At 41.4% G+C, this 23664-nt stretch overlaps 1 protein-coding gene across 2 annotated transcripts in view; it reads right to left on the reverse strand.

Moving 5' to 3' along the window:
- Positions 1-5661: 5661 nt before the first annotated feature.
- NPTN (neuroplastin) overlaps positions 5662-23664 on the reverse strand; it is a 49065-nt gene continuing 31062 nt past the window's right edge. For both annotated transcript variants that reach the window (XM_083413162.1, XM_083413163.1), the window contains 5 exons: positions 23103-23236; positions 21655-21928; positions 10618-10639; positions 7735-7807; positions 5662-6680 (listed from right to left, as the gene is read on the reverse strand). In XM_083413162.1, the coding sequence (XP_083269288.1) occupies positions 7747-7807; positions 10618-10639; positions 21655-21928; positions 23103-23236 (491 nt within the window). In that variant the 3' untranslated portion in view covers positions 5662-6680; positions 7735-7746. The remainder of the gene's footprint in view (positions 6681-7734; positions 7808-10617; positions 10640-21654; positions 21929-23102; positions 23237-23664) is intronic.

Genomic DNA, 23664 nt, shown 5'->3' on the forward strand with positions numbered 1-23664 from the left:
CATTGTGCCATCCAGCAGAGCTTTTCTGGGCAGTGTGGGGTCTCTTGCAGTCTGGCCTGAAGGAGGTGGCAGAACTGACAGTAGCTCACTGTGACTTGTTTGCAAAGCGTTTTGAGGATCATATTGCTTGCAGTGGATCTTGACTCCACTGTTACAGCAGATGAATTTCAAGGGGTGTCCAGAGCACTGTCTAGTCCTGTTGCATTGGATGCGTTTCAGCTAGTAAGGCAGGGCTTGGCAACCTGTCACCCATGGGCCCAAGCGGCCCACGGGGGTCGTTTAAATGGACCCCGAGCCAACCCCGAACCGAGCCGCCTGCTTGGCGAGTCTCCACGTTCTGCTCTAAACCGGTGCAGCACGGAGCGGGGACTCGCTTCCACGGTGCTGGAAATCACATCTGTGCAGATGCAGATGCCAGAAATCGTGTCTGCACAGACGTGATCCGGCCCACGGAGCGATCTCTGCGGGAGTGAACCAGCCGAGGCAAGGTAAACCTTGCCGACCCCTGCAGTAAGACTTGGGGATTTGGACATGGTGCTTGAATTGGTCAGGGCAACCAGTTGCGGTCTGGAACCTTGCCCCTCTTGGCTCATAAAAACTAGCAGAGAGAGGGCAGTTGGCTGGGGTAGGCAGGTGATTCATGCCTCCTCCTGCCTGCTTGAATGAGACAACAATAAGACCACTCCTGAATAAACCCTCCCCTTCTTGGGCAAGGTTCCTGAGTGGGAGGTTGCAGGCCTGGACTGGGTGCTATCGGAGGAAACTTAGAACCATTTCAGTCGTGGTTTTGGCACAGAAACTGCTTTGGTTGCCCTGCATGATGACCTCTGTCAGAAGGGAGACAGGGGAAATGTGCTCCTCTTAATTTTCCTTGACCTATCAGTGGCTTTTGACACCATCAACCATGGTATCCTTCTTGAGCAGCTGTCAGAATTAGGAATGGGTGGCACTGCTTTCCAGTTGTTCCAGTCCTACTTGGATGGTTGTTTCTAGGTGATGCTTGGGGAATGCTCATCAGCCCCATGAAGCCTTCAATATGGGGGTTCCTCAGGGTTCAATTTTATCCACTACGCTCTTTAACATCTACATGAATCTGCTGGTTGGGGTTATCTGGAGGTTTGGAGTACATTGTCAGGAATATGATGACAACACACTATCTGCTTCTCCATTGCATCTGCAGGTGAGGCAGTGGAAGTGCTGGACCAGTGTCTTGCCTTGGTAATAGACTGGATGAGAGCCAACAAACCAAAGCTCAATCCAGATAAGAGTGAGGCACTGCTAGTGGCTGCCCCTGACTGCAGCTGCTATCATCCCTGACCGTGGGAGTCCAGCATCATCTGGAAGAAGGCAGGTGGGGGAAGGCTGGTGCAAATTGTCAATTGTTCCCAACGTGAGATCTCACCGCAACGTAAGGTCCTCTTTCCGCTGAAAAATGAAAGCTGCAGAGTTGACTACTATATCAGCCAAACAAATTCATTACAGGGCAAACAATTTGGCTGGAATAGCAGAAAATTTAGCAAGGATGACATCTGTCACCAAGGGCTAGTTTTGCTTATGGAGACATAAATCTAAGGAGACAAACGAAATGTTGCCGTTTTGGTATGTGTAGCTTTGGCGTCTGAGGTCAGGATTTGTTTTTTTATAAGGCAATAATTTATCCACAAATGTTCAGCAGCATGCAGGTGTTTTTTCTTTAAAAGCGGTAATTCACTTTAGCTTTGTACAAGAGGAATACCAAAGAACATCCCCCCTTTTATCACATTAAATGTGGGGGGTGGGGGCAGATATTTAAGGGGCTGAGGGGCAGCCCAATCCTCTAAGTCCACCTTTAGCTGTCATAGTGCAGTGATTTGTACTGCTGTTGTGAAAGCATCATCCATCACATGGCAAATATTTCCTCTTGCATTAAATTTGAAACGCCCCCCCCCCACTTTGCAAAACAATACAGATTGAAACACAACCACCCTCAAAATGCCCATTTCTCTGAATTTTGCAATGTTGCTCACCAACCAAATGATGTGTATGAAAATGAATGCACAAGGGTAAAGTGTGCAATAAAATATACATTAATGAACATACAATGCAAAGTGCATTAAGTTATGGGAATGTTTTGTAAAATTGTTTATATTAGGCAAAATTGCATACAAAAATGTGTCTATTAGGAAGAAATTCACACTAAAATGCTGGTGAGGATTTTTTTTTTTAAATGAAAACTTATGTGGAAATATGGGGAAATGAGTAATGGAGAGAAACTCAAACTGATAGATTCATCCATCCCTATTCCTGACAAATTCTCCATTTATCCATTAAGCGCTGTGGTCTAAACCACAGAGCCTAGGGCTTGCCGATCAGAAGGTCGGCGGTTCGAATCCCCACAACGGGGTGAGCTCCCGTTGTTCAGTCCCAGCTTCTGCCCACCTAGCAGTTCGAAAGCATATCGAAGTGCAAGTAGATAAATAGGTACCGCTCCGGCGGGGAGGTAAACAGTGTTTCTGTGCGCTGTTCTGGTTTGCCAGAAGCAGCTTAGTCATGCTGGCCACGACCCGGAAGCTGTCTGCAGACAAACACTGGCTCCCTTGGCCTATAGAGTGAGATGAGCGTGCAACCCCAGAGTCCTCCGCGACTGGACCTAACGGTCAGGGATACCTTTACCATTATTATTGCTATAGAGCATCCACACAACCCTGATGTTGTGCCAGGCTGGATAGACTGGGTGAAGGTACTGCTCTCTAAAGCAAAGGAGCAGCCCCCTCCCCTCCAATGGCAGCCTTGTTTGCTTGTCAATAAGCTCCTTGCATATGAAATCTCTAGCCTTTCAAGCTGATTGACAGGCAGAATCGACAGGTAGTGCAGCATTTCCTAGCTTAGAAATGCAGCAATTGAGAAAGCCGCACGTTTTCATCTCTTCTCCTTGCAAAGCTTTAGAAAGCACAGATGATGCTGTTCCAGAAAAAAGAAAATGGTAGCAATTCTGGGCACAGTGAGTAAAGGAGTCTGTGGTCCTCTGGATGTTGCTGAACTCCATCTCCCATCATCCCTGACCATTGGCTATGTGGGATGGGACTGGGGATCAGATAACATCAAAAAGGGACCACAGTTTCCCTGCAGAGTTGCCTGTCCAACCTTTCAAATAAATGTTCTTATGCCTTGAACTTCAAAAAGGGCTAAGAGTGGAGAGGAAGAGGGTTTCATGATTGTCAGGTAAAAAAGTTTAAGGGCCCCTGGATGGTAAAGTCCAGTCAAAGGAGACATTGGGTGTGGCACTCATCTCGCTTCAGGCCAAGGTCTTTCTGGGTCATGTGGCCAGCAGGACTAAGCCCAGTATTGTCAGCTTCAAACAGGGGGAACAGGTCTCTTCTCTCCTCAAAACCAGGGGAGGTACCATATTTTTTGCTCTATAAGACTCACTTTTTCCCTCCTAAAAAGTAAGGGGAAATGTGTGTGCGTCTTATGGAGCAAATGCAGGCTGTGCAGCTATCACAGAAGCCAGAACAGCAAGAGGGATTGTTGCTTTCACTGCACAGCGATCCTTCTTGCTGTTCTGGCTTCTGAGATTCAGAATATTTTTTTTCTTGTTTTCCTCCTCCAAAAACTAGGTGCGTCTTGTGGTCTGGTGTGTCTTATAGAGCGAAAAATACGGTATATGGCTGACCAAAATGCATCCAGACCCATTTGCCTTAAGGGATAAATGAAAAAAGCAACCTGTTTCTCTTTGTCACCTGTTTTATGTCTGTCTGTGTGTCATCTGAACACACCCTCTTCCTCCCAGCCCAGGTGCAGATCACTTGCCCCAGAAAATTTCTCCCCACCTCCTTACATTGCTCTGTCTTGTCTAGTTCTTCCTTCCACTTGCTTTTTCCCCCTCCTACCCTGATAATCCCTCCACACCTGAAATCGAGCAAACCTTGAGGATGTACAAATTGAAGGGCATTCGGTACTTAGAATTCTTCAGCCCTGGAACTTGGAAGGGGGAAAAGCGAAGCGATCTTGCCGATTTTTTGCTATCTTTGCCTTTTGCTTCCTGTCACCCACTTTCCAAACCTACTGCCCGCCCCCGCCCCCGCGAAAGAATTATCCCCATCAAAGAAACATGAGAGATAATCAGTGGGATTACAGGCTTTAGAGAAAAGATTGATAAAAAGCAATCGGTTAACATTCACTCAGTTTATATTGAATTTTAAGGGAATGATGAAATATTTTAGAACTACCGTTTTGCAAATGGTCATGCAACAGCTCCAAGGACACTGCCCAGAGGGATTATAGGGGTTTAAATAGAGAAATATACTTAAGTGAGACCCACAATATGTTGTGTGTCCTGGCTCCTAAAAGGAGTGCTCCTGTTGAGGGTTTCCACCAGCCTTGTAAGTCCACCAGAATAAAAGCTGCAAGAGGTTTAAAGCTGCTAAATTTATCCCTCCCTACTTTTCCATCAGTCATTTCCAGCTGGCACTGAACAGTTCATGTCTCCTGGAGGCCACCCGTAAGTTCAGTTTTCACTGGGCTATGTTTTTTCTTTCTGGCCCCTTTTGGGTTTCCCTTTTTAAAATGTTCTGTATTTCTCCATAGGTCAGGGTTCATCCAAGGATGCAAATCCATCCAAGGATGCAAATCCAAGGATGCCTTTCATTTTTCATTGGCCCTCTTGTGGCTCCAATGCTGCTGGCACACACCCACAGTTCCAAGTGTTTAAGTCCTAAACAGCTTCAGTCCTATATACATGAAGGAGGGTCTCTACCCCCATTGTTCAGCCCAGACACTGAGGTCCAGCTCCGAGGGCCTTCTGGCAGTTCACCCACTGTGCAAAGTGAGATAACAGGGAACCAGGCAAAGGGCCTTCTCGGTAGTGGTGCCCGCCCTGTGGGATGCACTCCCATAGGATTTCAAGGAAATAACAACCTACAGTCATACCTTGTTTTGCGACCAGGATCCATTCTGGAGTCCCGGCCACTAGCCAAAAAGGATGCAGGGCTAAGCGCCGCATCTGCACACGGAGCAGTTTGCGCTTCTGCACATGCGTGAGCGGCAAACTCGGAAGTAACCCGTTCCAGTACTTCGAGGTTTGCCGCGGACATTCGCTGAAGCGGAAGCTAGACAAGGCGGACGTTCGCCGAGGTATTACCGTATACAACCAAGTAACTATACAACCTTTATAAAACATCTAAAGACATTCCTGTATGGAGAAGTTTTAAATGTTTAACATTTTACCCGGTCAGATGGATTTGGTATGTATAAATTATTATTATGATGTCCACATGACAAACAGTACTGATGCATTAGATACTGTTGACAGCAATTTCTCAGTTGTGGCCTTTGCCCTAGCAGCTTGAGATAACAAAAATATACGGGTGTAGGAAGACAAGAACTGCAACAAGATCACAGGCAGCTTCTGGGCAATGACAGTCATATGGAACAGTAGTGCTTATAGTAAGACCAAGTTTGAATCCCCACTCAGCTGAAAAGTTCATTGGTTGACCTTGGGCTGGTTACAATCTCTCCGCCAACCTATCTCAAGGCTGAACGTGAAGATGTGGGGAAAGAGAAGAGAGCAATTCAGGCAATTCAATTGAATATCTGGATAGAGTTCTGGTAAAAAAGCTGCTAAAATTACTACTGGAAATATTGCAAACACTCATGATGGATAACAGAAAAACAGCCTCAAAGTCAGGCTTTTATCAGTGTTTTATTTTTAAAAACAGGTGAATCCACTTTTTTATACACATCATTGCACTTCAACAAGTACACACATCACAAGTTCATGCATCTACAGGTATGCCACAATCTAAGAACCCTGTTATGTCTGTGACTCTACAATCAATCTTTAAATCAACATGAAAACTTAATGTCAAACGGAAACAAACCAGTTGCATAGAGTATCACCATGCTCTAACATTAGCATTTAAGCAAAGTAAATTATAAAATTCTGCCTGAATTGAATGTACAAGAAGAATGTGAACACATCAGTGCAAAAGGATGAGAAATTTACATGATTTAACAAAAAAAAAAATCACTTAAAAAGTAATCATAATATTTATAAACTAAAGATTTTTACTGCAGCTCATCGCCACCAATCAAACTATTCCAGTTCTTGCAGTCTTTGATAATATAACCAAGCCTGTCTTTATAGATTAAGCCCTTAGAATAATTTATGTAACTTCTCTTAAGTACTGGACATAATTCACTTATCTCTCAGACACAGAATATAAGGAATGAATTCAGCATCTTAAAAATCAAACATTTACTGTAATTTGGTTTCCCCTCCCAAAAATATAAATATATACTGTATATATTTTAGGTTTTGCTGTACTTTTACAAAAGTTATCACTAGATGGCAGCAGTGCATCTTTGAGCTTTGCTAGTCTTAACAGCTACATTAAGTAAAAAATGCTGCATGCATGATTGGACTTTTTTACTTGTAATACTTAATAGTCTCAAAGAAAAGAAAGCAACAGTCACAGCACATCAAGCCAAAAATTGTTTACACCCTCTATACTGAAGCATTATTAAATGTGTTGGCTAGGTCATCCTTACTGGAGAGGCTAAATAAGGCATGCTTTAGACAGTCATTGTTGCTCACTTGAAAAGAAAAAAACATCAGAGATGGGACTGGAGTGTGAAAACCAACCATTTCAATTATCCAATTTAGCCGGTGATATTCCCTTCAGTCTCTCATTCTTAAAGCTCTGAAAAATGAGAACAGTTCAGTGGTTAACTACATCACAAATACATCATCCAAAAAAGCACAGTAGAAAACATCTGAAGCCAAGCAAACTGCATTTACATCTGTTTTTAATGGTTCTTTACCATATGGTATCTAATCACCTGAACTACCAGAAAGGAAAGTTATGTAGTAAAAAATATGTTCAGAAAGCACCAGATAAAAATTCCAAACTGTTTGCAGAACTGCTAACATGTGAACTGCTAAATTGTATTACAAAAACACAGTATCACATGCATGACAAAAGTTGGCAGGACGATAAAAACATTCAACCACACTGAAAGCTCAACAGAATAAAAAGATCTCAAGAGCATGCCTGAAGCGTAAAGGGAACCGACTGCCCTGTCAAGAGTAGGCTCATGTGGAAGGAGGTGGTCCTTCAGATACTGTGGTCCCAAACCATTTAGGGCTTTGCAGGCAAGAGCCAACACTTGAATTAAGCCTGGTCACAAACTAGAAGCCAGAGCAGATGAAACAAAGCTGCATTCTGGAGACAAGTGTGGCAGCCACATTTTGTAGCTCACATTTCCAAATGCTTTTCAGAGGAAGGCTCACCTAAAGCACATTACTGTGAACCAATCTGGGTGTGACCAGGGCACGTATAACAGTGTCCATATTTGTTTTATCTAGGAACAGCTGGCTCACCTGTTGAAGCTTTGCAAAAACCACTCCTGGCCATAGGCAACACCTGGCATCAAAGAGCAAAGCTAGGCCAAAAAGTACTCCCTGGTCTATGCACTCGCAGGGGAAGTACAACCCCCTTTCAGAAAATTGTTTCCAAAGCAACTTTTCTAGTTCTTCCCAACTTCTAAACCATTTTAGAGTCTGTCCTGTGCAGTTACTGGTGCCTTTGCGCACTGATTTCAACAAGTGTATTGAGACCTAATGCTGCAATAGATCGGGTTCCCTCTCTTGTCTAGTTAAGTTTGTCCTTCATTTCTTTACCTAGGGTTTAAAAAAGTCACAATACAAATTTTTATATATTCTCGACAGAACTCAGATTTTAGAGACAGGCTTACATTAGCATTATTTTAATTTGTGTTTCTCTGGCGTAGATTTTTGTCTTTATGGTTGTTTGTGGAGTTGGTTTTCCTAGGGAAGAAAAAAAGGCATGGAATTAAACTTGTAAAAAATAAAGTCAGCATGAATAAACCTTTTTAAGATACTGAATGGAATGAAAACAGCACAAAAGAAAAACAGCATTTGTACAAAAGTAATATGGATAGAAAAGTAATCAGGTTCCGTAGCAAGTCCCTTTATAGCAGTCAGGCAGCTGAACAAACAATTTAGACTTTTCAGACAGCACATCAGTTTCTGGGTGATTAAGGGCAATAACTGGTTCAACTTGCATTTCCTTGCTTCTCAGCCTTTAAAAATTGGCCCAACCTTATATGTCAACACTATTTATTGATGTCGTCACCTTTGGATTCCTCCTGGCTATGTCAACTGTTAAGCCACCTGGAAAGGGGCTTGTCACTTTTATACTTTAACACCGGATTGCTCAACACCAGCAATTCTATTGTGTTGACCGCATAATCCATCTATTATGCTAATCTTTCCACAGTAACTTAATAAACAAGTCTGTTAAATTATTATGGGATTTGTAAGGAACATGTTGCACTGGAATAGAGAAGTTATTTTCTAAGCAGGCTTTGCTCTTTGCAAATTAAAGAACATTAAGAACTGCCCTGCGGGATCAGACTTAGTTGAGCATAATGCTTTTCCAGTGGCCATTCAGATTCCTTCAGGAAACACAAACTTTGAAGACAACAGCCCACCCTGTGCAAACTACCTATGAATCTGGAGATTATGCCTAGTACTGTAGCTATCAATAGATGCTAGCTTAGTGGATCACACTTTGAAAGCTATCAATAGTTAAAAGGAATTTGCTGTATTGTATAATGGTGAAATTGCTGTATCCTTTTTTTATAAACCTTCTTCCTCACTTCTCTATAAAACAGCCAGTTAAAGATAAAAACCCAAAGTATTAGAGTTAGTTGAACAAGACAAGACCAACAACACGTAAAACAGCAAAAGTCACACTGAAATAAACCCAAACTCAGAAATCCAATCCTAGCATTTGCATACTGGAAAAGTTTTAACTGTTGCACGCTCTTAACTTTGAACTGCATATTCTATTTTTATATTGTTCTGTGATTGAGTTATTGTGCTGGGAAATTTTGAATTATTTCTGTTTTTAACTCTGATATTGTATTTTATAGGGTTGCGTTTTGATGTTTTGAAAACATTATGTAAGGAGCCTTGTGAGGGCAGTGTGTCCTGAAAGGTTTAGTAAAGGTGTATTAAATAAGCAGCAATGCCAACTCTCCAAAGATCAGTTCTTCTTTACTCTCTGAATTCAGCATCAATTTAGGCCACTGGCATTCCTATGATTTATTCTAAGGCCTAACGCAGTAATTTTTCAAACTGGGTTTTGAGCTCCCTGGGTTCCCTGGATGATTCAGGGGTTTCTGAATGGGAAGTACAATTGTGCCAGAGAAACTTCCTTGGAAGATAGCTTGTTCATCATTACCAGTCGTCCTTTGCAATGTGAAGCCATGGAGTGTAAAATGCAAGCTCAGCTCACACAAGGCAGTGGCAAGGTCTAAAACACTTGCCCAAAGCTCTCCAAGACCCATGCAAATGCTGTTGATTAATTTTTTTATTTATTTAAAATATTTATACCCTACTCTGAAATGAAAGTAATTCATAATTACATAAGAATACATACTGTGAAATAAACCAACCGAACAAAAACAACATATAAAGCTATTTAAACAATACCAAAACACATCACTAACAGGAGTTTTCAAGTGCTTAGGTAAACAAAAACAAAAAAAAATTTCCCTAGCACCTGAGCAATAAAACTGGGCCTCCTTGGGGATGGCATTTCCACAGTTGAAAAAAGACTTCCTTGTTGACATCTGTTTCACCTCTGACTGGGACAATTTAGCAGAGATCTTGGAATGCAGGCAGTTTGAAACAAGAGCAGAGGTTTCATCAGGTCCCCGGGCCCCAGATGCTTATGGCTCAAAAATTCAGCACTACCAATTTTTAACTGAGCTTCAAAGTGAGCCTGTGGAGCCAGCGAAGCTCTTTCGAGGCTGGCATGATATGGTCGAAACAAGGCATGCCAATCAAAAATAATTTTAATAATCAACATTTAATTATTTGTACCCCACTCATCTGACTGGGTTGCCCCAGTTCTAGAAGGTTCTGGGAGATGTATCTCTGTGTAACTGAAGCTTTTGTAACACCTTAAAACAGGGGTCTGCAACCTTTAAGACAAAAAGAGCCACTTGGACCCGTTTCCGAAGGGAAAAAAACTGGGAGCCGCAAAACTCGTCATTATAAAAATAACTTTTTTGTCACTTTTTTATTATTTCTTTGTTTGACCCCTCAGAATTACTCCTCCTCATAGAAATAAATGTTAAATTAACAAGTTACCCTTTTCTGTTTGTGTGTTCTTCACTCCCCTTCAAAATAGTGACCAGCGTACATGCCCCCTTTCAATGCAGTGACCAGCGTACATGCCCCTTACAATGTAGCGGGTGGGCGGGCGGGAAGGTGACGGGACGGTGCGTGACTAACGCACACACCGCCCCCATGCGACGTCACAGCCAGTACAGCGCCCGCCACAGTGGGGAGTGTCGGGGCGCACAATGGGCCTCCTCCCCTCGCTAGTATCCGCCCCGGAGCCGCGGCAAAGGTGTAAAAGAGCCACATGCGGCTCCGGAGCCGCGGGTTGCAGACCCCTGCCTTAAAAGGTAGCTCCACAGTGATGCAGTGCCTTGGAACCATGGTAGACAGGTGATCATAGGATGGGTTCCCTGGAAGGTGGAAAAGTCTAAAAGTCATTGCCTCCCATATGAAAAATAAGCAGTCAGTTATGAAATACTTACATTGGCCCAGCTGGTTCATCATCTGCAGCAGGAATTCATTGTGATCCAGTGAAGGAAAGAGAGAAGGAAAGAAGAGTCTAGTTAAGAATCCATAGTAAACCTTTACTGGGCTGCAAACAGTATTATCTACATACAGCATTTATTTAAAGGCCATTCCGTTTGTATTGCAAAGATTCATGAAGTTATTTTTTCTGGCTTTGAGTTTAGATGACAAGTATGTTGTTCAAAATGATTTCAGTTAACACTTTTAATGCTCATCATGAAAAACTGCAACTGTAGTGGACAGATTGTTGCAATGTGGTCATACTCATCTTGTCCCCAAGTTCCAGTGGTTCAATCTTAACAAGATAGATGAGAAGACAAACCAACATTTCAGTTGTAAAATCCTGCTGTTTTGTTTCTAAAAATAAAGGCTTTCCCCCGCCTCTTAAGTGTTGATGGACAAAACACAGGAAATCATATACCACCCTAGACCATCTTTCACACACTTTTGCCTGATCTCTTAATAAAATTAAGTTCCAGAAAGTGGAAGAGGCAATTTTGATACTAAAAAGGCAGTCCTTCTGATAGCAGCAAACGTCTGTGATTCCATGTATAAATATGGGGGGGAAATGTTTCTGGCGAAACAGCATAAAGGTTACACTAGTATTACAGTTCACAGAGACTTCAGCTTGCGAGATGGGAGAGCCAGAAAGTTGTCCCATTTTTAAGGTATATTTTTTAGAAAATAGAAAAAAGTCAACGTGTGGCTTTTCACATAGGCTTCTTTATGATCAACTGAACATTTCATTGATGCTTTAAAATGATGCAGTACATTAAACAACAAAAAGGCATTTTTTGAACAAGGAAAATCCCAATCCATAAACTTGTGCAAAAACTTCTGTAGAACTTCTACGGATGACCATGTTTTCTGCATTTCATCATTTTTCCAAGCTAAAAAAAAACTTTCTCTAAAATCTTTATTATTATTTTTTAAACTCAGCAGGATTCCACAAGGGGTCTTAGGGCACACAAAGCAGTTATGGAAACTACAGTCTTAACAGTGTTGGCAACCGCATGAGCACACACTAGGAGTAATGTTGATCAAAGCTGAACATTACTCCACCTGTACCTTCGAGGCAACGGATAGGCAAAGCCACCGCCAGCACAGTTATCAGAACAAAAATAAATAAATAAAACATTCAAAATAAAGAGAGCTAACCACAAACCAACAGCTTGACAGCCAAAATAACACACTAGCAACACACTAGTGTCCACAAAAGTCTGTTACTAACAGTAAACTATCAGAACAAGGTACAGAAAGAACTAGGACTAGTAAGGACAACCAGACATCAATGTGCTGTATATACAGTGGGGATATACAGAGACACATCAGGTATTGAAACATAAAGCACATTACAGCAAAACTAAGTCTCCCCTCAAAATGAACACCTTTCAATTCCCAAAAGATTTCAGAGGCAACCTAGGCTATAGACTCTACATTATAAACAGTAGATTTAAGAGCCATTTACTAGAATCTGTGACACCTTGGTGAGAGTTCTTAGGTTTTTGCTTTTTTAAAAAAGAAATGAGCAGGGTTAGTAGTACCACATTAAAGCAGTCATTCTACTCAAATCCTTGCTTTGGTCACGACAGCCTACAAAAAAGATGCTTGAAGTTCTTTCCCCTATGCAGTTCTGAAAAAAATGCAGGCTCCTGTCCTTCTCTTAATCATTCTGCAAGCTCTAATTTGTACCACCTGAAACATTGATCCTCAAGCATTCTGGGTGGTAAAAGACAGCTTGAAAGCAGAGGTTTTATTGAATAAGTTTAACCAAAAGGTTTTGCACTTTAACAAAAGAAAGTCAGGTGAGTGCTCTGGCACTTATGCATTAGGTGCTGGAGCGTGGCCTGCACTGTTCACATGCGACAATCCTATTGGACTGGCAGGACTTCCATCACCTCCCTCTGTGTCCAGTAAAGCATGGTTGTCAAGTGAAAACCTTAATACACCACTAGCTTGTGGGTCAGCCGCTTGAGCATTACAAAATCGGCCCCAGCACGGTACAATACGTGACAGACAAAAGGACCGAATCCTAGAGAAGTCGACCAATAAAAGGGAGGAACAGAACTACAGAAAAATGGTACAAATTAGAAAATGAAATTCAACAGCAAACTTAAACCCAAATTAGTTGTGAACGTGAATGAGTAAAACTAAGAAAAGTGTTAACATTATGAACTGTGCATTGTATAGACTGAAGCGGAGATTAAACAAACTCCAAAGCATGCAGATCTCTCACTTACCACCATTTTTAAAGGAATGATGCAATTGAAGGGGGGAAAAAAAGAAGTCATAGTAACTGACAAATAACAATACAACTCAAACAGCATGATCTAGTAATAATCTAATTTGCTAGTAGTTGAGCTGGTGGTCACACAAGACAAGATGTGCCTCTGTATTCCAATCTGATGGGTGCAGGTCCAGAGTAATGTACCTTGCCCATTTTTTGGCTGCTGATAAATATGCTTCCATCACGGAAGGTACTCTGCCAACTTCTTCATTAGATTTGTAAACTATAAAAACCAACTGCAGGCCTAGGATACATGTGCATTTGAGAGAGATATTATATGCTCAGCAGTTCTTAAGGGTCATATTTCAAAAATTAAAAGCATGCATTGTGTAGCTTAGTGGTGGAGAAGGCACTGAACAGCGTTCCTACCTGTCTGAAATTCTGACTTCTCATTTTACACTTTTGTGTATCTAAACATAAATACAGCAACTCTGAACTAGTTTGAAGAACAAAGGTATGTCCCCCCCCCCCCTTTAAAGTCCCTTAAAATCCTCTGAAGGCCCCAATGACTTCCTAGCTGCCACTTAAGAATATTTCTAAAAAGAAACATACACCAACTTTATCTATGGAATCTTACAGATACACCTACACACCCCTTGCAAACCTGTAAATTCAGATTTTTAAAAAAGATGTTTGTAGCTGCTTTGGGAAAATTATAGTTGAAGAGCAAGAAAAAAGTATAAAGATCAAAGTAATGGATAAAACGAAGTGCCTCTATTTTGTTCACCAGCATCTGTACCAGAGAAACAATACAAAATGTAAAAGTGAGAATCCACGCCAAGAAGCCAGAGCACACAATGCATTGTCTTGTGGTTGTGTGATGGAACAGCACTACTCATTGACTCTCCCCACTGGAGGAGCTAGATATGCAGCAATTGCTGATGAACTCTCTCTATATATACCGTATTTTTTGTACCATAACACTCACTTTTTTCCTCCTAGAAAGTAAGGAGAAATGTCTGTGCGTGTTAAGGAGCGAATGCCTACGGATGGCGGGGGGATCTGCTGCAGTCGTGAGCAGAGGATCCATGGTTTCCCTTCCTTCCCTCCTCCGTGGCTCACTTTGAAACAGCAAAGCGGGAGAAGAGCCGCTGAGTGGGGGGGGGGGGAGAGGAGAGGGACAGAGAGCCTGCTTGCTTTAAAGGAGCAAAGCGGGAGAGGAGAGGAGAGGAGCCTTCTCCTCTTATACCCCTCTTCTGCATTATTAACAGCATCCTTCTCCACCCACCCCATGCGTGTTCCTTGTCCCTTGAGAGCTTTTCCTTCCCTCCCCACTTAAAACGTGGTTACAAAGCACGGATCCACATGGATCCTCAGGATTTTTGCATTGGGCTACCCCAAACTCACTGTCAGATCACATGTCTGTGGCCACAGCATGAACCACAAAAATAATATATCCACTGTTTCGTTTAGAATATTTTTTTCCTTGTTTTCCTCCTCTAAAAACTATGTGTGTGTTATGGTCGGGTGCGTGTTATAGAGCGAAAAATACGGTATATATATTTACAGCTTTTGTACCCTGCTCTTAAGCTTAAAAGGCTCCCAAAGTGGCTTTCATACTATCATTTAAAACAAGACAGCCCTCGCCTGCAGGCTTGTAACAAACAGCAATCCAAGGGCTAAGACTGCTCCCTCATGTCTTCAAATAGCTGGCGGGTGGGTGGGTAAAAGAGGAGAAAAGTGATAGAAGCAGGAGAAAATGAACAAAAGGAATCACCCACTTCTTAATGGCATACACAGGCCTGTATATGCATTAACCACCATCCCCCTTAATAGGAAGGGGGGCCGTGTTGAGTACCAACACCAGCAGAAGTTAATTCCTTCTGCAATTGTGCTCCTGTCTGTGCCCCATTTTCACATTGTGCAGTCTGGATTTACTGTGAAGCAGCAGATCCACCAGGAATGGGGACGGGGGACTTTAACCTCGCTCCCTGCATGGTAATCAGTAAAAGTAGTTGCCAACTGAGATGTTATATAGAGGGGGAAATATTGATGAAAAGACAGAGTACGTTAAGCTAAAATGAAAGCCCTAATTTTGTGGATGCTATGATGGACCAAATTCTGAGCAAGGAACAGGCAGGTGCTTGGGGTAGGGGGAGAGAGAGGGTGGGTGGCAGCTGTAAAGAAGTACCCTGGAAACCATTAAGATATGAATTTGAAATGTTTGCTTCGATTAGCCATATTATTGGTTAACATTTCAGGGGTCAAAGAAAATGTCTGGCATCGAAAATATATTTTGACTTTTGGACTATTTCCCCAGTTGCAAAGTTCTAGCATGAACAGTGACTGAAACATGCACAGGATTCAATCACATTACACATTTGTGGGTTGCACTTTCCCCCCACAAAAGTATGTTTCACATAAAAATTAGAACATGACAAATGTCCAAATTTTAAAATGCAATGATCCTATGCATGTAACGGCTGCTCAAATTCAAATGTATCAGCTGTACAAATTCCATATCAGATTTTTTTCAAAGAGATAAGCTACAGAAGGATAGTCCATAGACTTTTTAATTGAGATTATCTCCCCCTCCCCCGTTCCACAGCATTCTAACATATACTGGGACCAAGCCTGCTCCAGATTAACATCAAACTCTACCTTCTACACTGAAGAGCAGAAATGCTTTCAACTCATTTTCCTGTTTGATTCCAAGAATCACACCCCTCAGCAACAACACTGGAAATAAAATGGAGGAAGCTTGAGAGCTTCCTACAGTAAGTACTCTAAGACTTAACACAGCTCAAAGTTTTAACATAAAATGGAACTGTTGAGAGATGCCATTAAAGGGCTTTTAGAAACATTTTACAACAGCTTTTGAGTCATTTTTTATCAGTATATTTAAATATACTGATACATAAATGGCATTCTGTTGAAGAAGATATCCACATACCAACCAGTGCAACCCATCTGAAAGAGAATGGAGGGGCAAATCTCTAGAAGTGGCAACGTCTGGCCACAGTCAGTCTAAATAGATGTGAAATAGCACCTACCAGAACTAACAAGTTAGGGAAGGCAATTAACAAAGCTAGGCTTTTGGGGCTGCTAGCGTACTAGAACTCCTAGGCTGCAAGCAAAATTAGTTCCTATACTTTCATTCATGAAGTATACCTTTTGCTAGGGAGATTAGATGTGGACAGAAGTGAAGGATAGGAAGAAGGGGGGGGGGGGAGAGAAGACAATTAGAAGTTATCTTAATGTTACTATTTATAAACTAGGATCAAGGCAAAAAAAAATTGAATATCAGAATGTAAGTAGGACAGTGGAATGAGACTGTTGCACATCCAGCACAGAAGTACACACATGAAATTAGGTGTAATTAGGTGCAAGTTCACAAATTAGGAAAGATAATAATAAAAGCAGTTACCACAGCTTAATAAACTAAAATATATGAAGCAAAAAGGATTCCAAAGTAGAAACCATGTTTGTCATGTATATCTGGATAAAAATAAGGAGTCTTTCTTTTTTTACTTCCCCCCAAAACACACACTTTAAAAAATGGGAGTGTATGCCTATAAACTAATCCAATAAACAGCATTCCTTCCATTAAAATAATAATATTGGCATGCCACATGCCACCATGTAGGCAACAAAGGCTACATTCAGACAATGGCCATGTTTGGACAATAAAACCCTATCTTAATGAGACAGGATGGGCACAAGTTCCATGCATCCCTTGGCAGATGTGGGGAAATAAACTGGAAGCTGCAGTTAAAAACAGAGCTTCTCTGTATGTCCAAACTGGGAACTATGCTTAATAGTTTTGAAGCAAGTCAGGATTCATGAGCCCACTTTAAAGCATGGCTTTATATCCTGGCTTGTCTGCAAGTCATAGTTTCTTAGTTTGGATTTATCAAGAAGCTATGGTTAAATGTGGCTTCCTGGCTTGATTCCATGCTCATGTGTGAGTGCATGGAGCATGATCAAATCCTGGGCAATGTAATTACACATTTTAGCACCGCTTAAAACCCCTTTGACCTGCTCCCCCCCATCCTGAATGGAAAGAAAAGCAGCCAATAAAAAAGGTGCCAGTCATGTAATATTGATGTTCAGTCATGTAGGAAGCTGAGGAGGATCATATTATGAGAGGCAGTTGTATGTTTCAGTCACTTAGTAACACTGAATTTCCAAATGACAAGCATCTTGCTGCCTCTGTGACCAGCATATCACAGAGAACAGGCTGCAGGTTCTTCATGTTGGAGCTGCAGGCAAACAGCACAGATGTGGGGGTGCTTAGCTGTGCTTATCAAGGCTGGATTGGCAGATTTCTTTCTCAAATCCTACCCCCAAAGCAGTAAATTCAATGATGCATCATCAGTAGAGCACAGAACAAGAGAAGAAGCCGAGAATGAATTTGTCACTGTGGAACATTGTACTTGCAAGGAAGTACAATGCTCATTCACTACTGGGGGTGGGGGGGGACTTCAACAAGCATAGCAGAAGGCCAAGTGCTTCATTTACTAATCTGCCAGGATACCAATTTTCACAGAGCATATTATACACCAGTGTCTATGGGGGGAAAATGTAAAAAAATAAGGGTGCGGTAAACAGAAACCACTGACTTAAGTGGATCAGCTCGATGCAATTTTGTTTCAGGGAACTGCTTACCCTTAAACGCAGGAAACATTTGTTTTGTTTGTGGCATATATATCCCACCTTCTTCAACAAGCTCCAGGTGGCATACACAGTCTTTCCCCCTCCCTATTTTATGCATACGAAAGGTTCATGCACCAGTTAGGCATTCAAGTGCCAAGGTAAAGAATACTCAGCCACTTGTAAATTAGGACACCAATTGCAGCAGCATCACTCAGGCGGTAGCATCTCTCAATTGAATCTGAAGCTAGCATACCTCTGGTGAACTGTCACTGGAGGGGTAAAAGGAATATACTGATCCTGGCCTGATTCATAAAACAGTGTTATAATGAGTTGAAGAACATTTCTGACACAAGGTATGTCACTTCTTATTAGAAGTCATAAGGCACCAATATAAGAAAAAGGCAGGGGGAAGAAACCTTTTGAGTACTCTTTCATTAGAAAACTGGCTGTTCTAACTTTGTTGCTCTGGATTATGTCACTCTTTACAGTAGTATGCAAGATGTGCATGGAGAGCTGATGATAGACTGGTCAGGCTAACAGGTTAACTACATGACATCAACCCAAGGGTTCTCTTCTCCCGTTGCAAATAGATGATTTTGGCCATCTCTGCACAGGCCAGTTAGCTCTGAAAAATGAAATTTTATGGTTGAAACTTTATTATTTTTTTTGGGGGGGGGAGAAAAATGCTTGTGAAATCTCTAGCAGGAGTGAATCACCAAGCAAAGGCCTTCTTCTGAAGAAATAACTGAAAGTCAAAGTCAGCATGAACATAGCGCAATTCAGTCAAGTAACAATGAAACATTATTCTGAGGGAGAAGCAAAGAGGGAGAAGCAAACATTATTCTGAGGGAGAAGCAAAGAGAATGATCACCAATTTATGTTTGGAGTGTGAAAGGATACAAACTACATACACCCTTAAGTGTTTTTCAGAAATCAATAATATGTAGCTAGCGCAAACATGGTGCATGTTGGTATTGGTTTAATTGTATTTCAAGAAACCTCCCTTCATGTGATTATGCTGATGTGCAAACAAGATATTGCAGGTAAAATGGAAGTATCCATAGGTTATGTAACTCTGGCAGTAATGGTAATGTTCTTGGTGGAAGCAACCTTATACTGAGTCAGACAATTGGTCCATCTACCTCAGTATTCTCTACACTGACTGGCATCAACTTTCTAGGTTATCAGACATGGTTCTCACCCAGCCCTAACTAGAGGTGCCCAAGAATGTACCTGGGACCTTCTGCATGCAAAATAGATGCTCTACCACTGAACTATGATCCTTCAAAGTTCATAAGCAAGAACCTATACTCATATGCAAGAGTATTTGTAACATGGAAAAAGCTTTGCCAATATATGTTTCACTTTGCTACATTCGTCAGAAAGTATATTCTTTGTTTACTTTCTGATTATCATCCAAGGGAGTTGATACTGACATTCCTGTACAACAAATTACAAGGACATTTGGACATGAGGATGGACCTAGAATATTATGCAGAAATCAGCCCTAAAAGTGAAAAACAAATATACATCACCTGTGGGAAGAGACAATATTATAAACTATTCACATCACCTGTTACAAACGGATGAAATCAGAGGTTAAATTAGAACTGGCCTGGTTAGGCTCTAATCCACAAACCAATTGAAATGGCATATGCACTTGATCCATTCAGTTAACTTAACCACCGGTGAGGAATGCAATGGATAACTCAGGTTACCTATCGGGCACATCAGCAGACTATCCACAAGGATAATGATTCAAGCTCTCCTTTTGTTTTACTGACATTATCAATTATTGGGATTGCTAACTTGGCTTAAGGAAAGCTAGCTTCTCTTTTATTCCCCTCGTGAACCACTCTAAATTTGGATGGCTTTCCTCACAGCAACAGTTGAACAAACAAACAAAAATATTTATGAAGCCAAAAGGAAAAGGCAGCCAACTCCTGACAGGTACGCAACATGAAACCTACTCCCGTTAATAAAAGGGGTAATGCAGATACTGGGATTTCTTCAAAGCATGCAGCCTTGATGTTTCAGAACTTCTATTAAGCTTAGAAGGAAGCATCAATTCCATAGCTAGGAAATATTGCTATGTCAAAATAAGGATTCCAACTGTGAGCTATTTGGCCAACAGCAACAGGATGCCATCCATATCAGGCAACAGCCCCCCTTACCCACTTTCCCCAAGTTCTCAAATAGTTGAGAACACAACAGGGAAACCCCTGTTTTCACACACTTAATTACAGTCACATGCATCTTTTAAGAGTGCATTAAAATGAACCCAGCACAGTGTTGGCAAATGCTTATAATCTGATCAAACAGTAACCAGCATCTTCCAAATAAGGCCATGCACAACTATTTTCATGCCAGACTGCAAGCTGCAGCCAACCAATCTGGCTCTAGACCTGCTTGGGTCTTGTTAAGAGGTGGTAAAAAGCTTTAGCATTAATCAAACACTTCCCTACAGAGAAGCCATCTGCAGAGGAAGCGGCAATCAAAATAACACAGCTTTCTCCTGCTCCTAGCCTTTGGACAAGTGGGAAGGACTTGCACAAAGACACACTTTTCCACGTTAGTATGCCCACACACACACAAGCAATCTTCTCAGAGGTGTTCTATAGCCATCCTGCAGTGTTAGCTCTACATAACCATAGACACACATGCCTAGTAATACCACTGCTAGTTGCGCTTTGAAGAAGCAGAGCAAAAGGAAAAGAAAGGTAATATCTTTGGGCCTGCTTAAAGTTGCTTGTATACATCTGGGGCTAGTTTCCTCCAGTCTCAGAACATGCAGTCCACTTGAGCGAGCATGTCAGGGTCAGTCTTCCTGTGTGGCCACACAGACATTTTTACAGCTGGGAGAAGCAAAATTTACACTGCAGGGTTTTACTCAAAACTGTTGACCTTTTTTGCTACAAACTTACCCAAGAAGCTTCCCTTTGAGCACCAGACATGTTCATCTTAAATAGGTGAATATTTTGACAAGTTAGCTGTGCAAAAACAGGACTATAGGACGGAATCCATTATGAGATCTTAGGCTGAAGCACTAGTTATGTCTATGATAGTAATAATGCTTTTTACCGTGTCTTATACACCCTAAGCAGGCCAGAATTATTACATTTTATAGGCAGCATTTACCCCTATATATTTCCAGTACCTATTTAAAAGTATTATACTGCCCACATGATACCCAATATCACTCACCCCTGATGAGGTAACGAAAAGTTATCTTACACAAGACCCTCCAGCTGGTGAGTCCACCACTAGGTGTGCTTCCATAATAATATTTGGTTAATTTTTGTTTAATTTTGTTACAAAATATTTCTAGGGTGCCTTTCCTTTAAGGTTATACCTTTTTAAGGTGGCTTACAATATGAAAAAAGCTGATTTTGGGGATTCAATTCTAAGTTCTTGGCTTGATGTTTATATATATAAAAACATAATTACAAATCTGGGTGTTTTAGAAATAAACAAAAATAAAGTGTGAATGAACAACAGTTCTCTCACTACAAAGAGTTGCAGGTGCTTTTAGGTAACCAGTCTTTACACTACACATGCAAAAGGTAGACTTGTGAGCATATTTGATTAAACATCTGTTTTGTTAGAAGTATCCAAAATGCTGTTCTGCAAGACACCACAACGTTGAACTGAGGAAAGCAAGCTGCATTTGAGCAAAATCAACTAAGTAACTTCTAATGTTACCTTTAAAACCATTAATTCCCCTAGGATTATTTCAAGAGGCAACAAAAACCATTCCATGTAATATGAGCCCTCCCTCATTTCTTAGTACTGCCCAGCAGCTCGGCTTAGCAATGCTTCCAAAAAGATCTCTGATGAATACAATTTCAAGTTATCTCGACTACAAAGACACACGTAACCAAGCAGACTCCTTGTTCTGCAAACCACATTTTATGAAGTTGAAATTATGGCCCTATACTTAACCCATTATGAGGCAGAAGAGAGGCAAAGTTTATTATGTAGCCTGCAGCACTGTGGATTTCTGAACTACTGATTTATGAGGTTCCCACATTTTGAAAGGAAGTCTCCCTGAAGCAAAGAAGAGGGGGCTGGCTCCCCTAGGAAATACAGTTAATTGAGAAAACACTCTTACCGTCAGGGACCTCATCTGGCCGCTTCCTCTTCTCATAAACCACAATGATAACAACAAGAATTATAATCTCCGCCAGAATCCCCAAGAAGGGCCACAGAGGAGCCAAGTGACTGCGAACACGCAGGATGGTTTCTTCAGCCTTCGAGCCAATCGAGTTGGTTGCATTGCATTCATACACGCCAGGATCCTCATCGATCTGCAGGTTCACTATGACTAGTTCAGTGTAGTTCTCTTTATTGGTAATGAAGAAGCGGCCAGTAACGTTTTTGATGGGCTAATAAAAAGCAGTAAAAGAACAATGGCCAAAATAATAATTGTTAGCAAGTGTTGTAGATAACTGGCTCATTTACTACACACACACATTTTTAAAATCATTCTTTGTGTTCTCTGCCATGCAAGCTTAACACCTGTCATGTGGGAAGGAGTGCAGTATGACAGGCTTCTTACAGTAACAATTCAAGGATTTGACTGGCTTTCTTCTGAGTGTTTAAACATATAACAATGCCAAGCTTAGGCCCTATTACCACCACCTGCTGGCAACAGTGTAATCACATTTCAGTCACAACCTCTGAGACTTGTATCATTCATGCACTGCTATAAAATCTCCAACACAAAACCCCAGAGTCTCGTCTCAAAGGGGAGCCCCCACAGACAAATCTGTAATGTCCAAACCACAAATCCTATGAAGGGAGAGGCCCACTGTCTTTCACATACCTCAAACAATCCCATGAAATATGAGCAACTGTTTCTTCCACTCCATAAAACTCACAATATCCAGTCACAATCCTCCTAGCCCGATACAAGGCACTCTGAAAAGCGCTATGCCCCATCAGAAATCTGTACAGATTAAATTGTCTCTGCCACTGTCTCAGTTTAAAAATTCAGAAATCCTCAAATGATGGACAAAAGGAAAATATGCTCCTACCTGTTGAATCAAACACCCACTGTCTGTGCCATTCACCTAACAGTCTCTTGAAACCAGCTTTTAACTTTCAAGGAGGACAATGGCAGCACAAGATCTGTGTCCCTGTGTCCCAAATTCTTCCTAGCCACCTAATCAGCCCTCTCATTCTCAAAGATGCCCACTCGAGCAGCATTCAACAGAACCAAACCAGAATGCCCAATTACTGGCTTTTCCCTACCTTTTTGCAGCTTTGCGATGAAAAATAGAATTTGTATCAAACAGACTTTGATTCAGGGACCATTATAACAAGGGAGCACAGATGCTTTGCATGTAGCAAGTCCCAGGTTTGATCCCCAACATCTCCAGCTAAAAGGAGACCAGTGGTAGTGCTAGGAAAGATCTGTGTTTGAGTCCTTCAAGATTTGCTGTCCACTGGAAATGATACTACTGGTATTATCTAACTCATCGTAATGTGTTTTATCTCCTAACTGAAATGTAAGCCAGCAGCTCAGGCTTGCCTAGCAGCATCACATCTTATACTCACCTCAGAAAAGCCATTATTTTTCTTATACCATGTCCATTCAGGGTATGGGAAGCCTACAGACTTGCAATACATCAGTGCTTCCTGTCCTTCATTCTTGTTCTCACTTCGTTTGTGCCCGGTAATATCAGGAGCAGCTAATATATACACACGTACACAAAAAGAATACAGTGCTCTTAAAAAAATATGTTTTAATAGTAGGTTCAAGATAGAGTCAAAAGCTTTGATTATGGTAAAAGCTTTAATTATAGATTGCCATTAACTTGTGGTAGGTTCATATTTTACATTAAGTTTTCCATGTCACCAGCTCTTGCAGATTTCTCCCATTAGAAACTGTTGTATTTATTTAGCAGTGGTTCCTTCTAAGTCAAAAACGAACTGGGTCCTATGAACTTAAAAGCCAAGAGAGATGCAAAGAAGATCCATAGTTCATGGATGGTGAGAACTAAATGTCTCTAGTTTGTAAGATGATCTCTAATTAGTTGCCTCTTTGACGACATCAACTAAAGTACAGAAGAGCAAAAGAAACACTTGTTGGATAAGTTTTAAGGAAAGCTTATTAAAT

Source organism: Podarcis tiliguerta (assembly GCF_965153285.1).
Source record: "Podarcis tiliguerta genome assembly, chromosome: 14".
Lineage (NCBI taxonomy): Eukaryota > Metazoa > Chordata > Lepidosauria > Squamata > Lacertidae > Podarcis > Podarcis tiliguerta.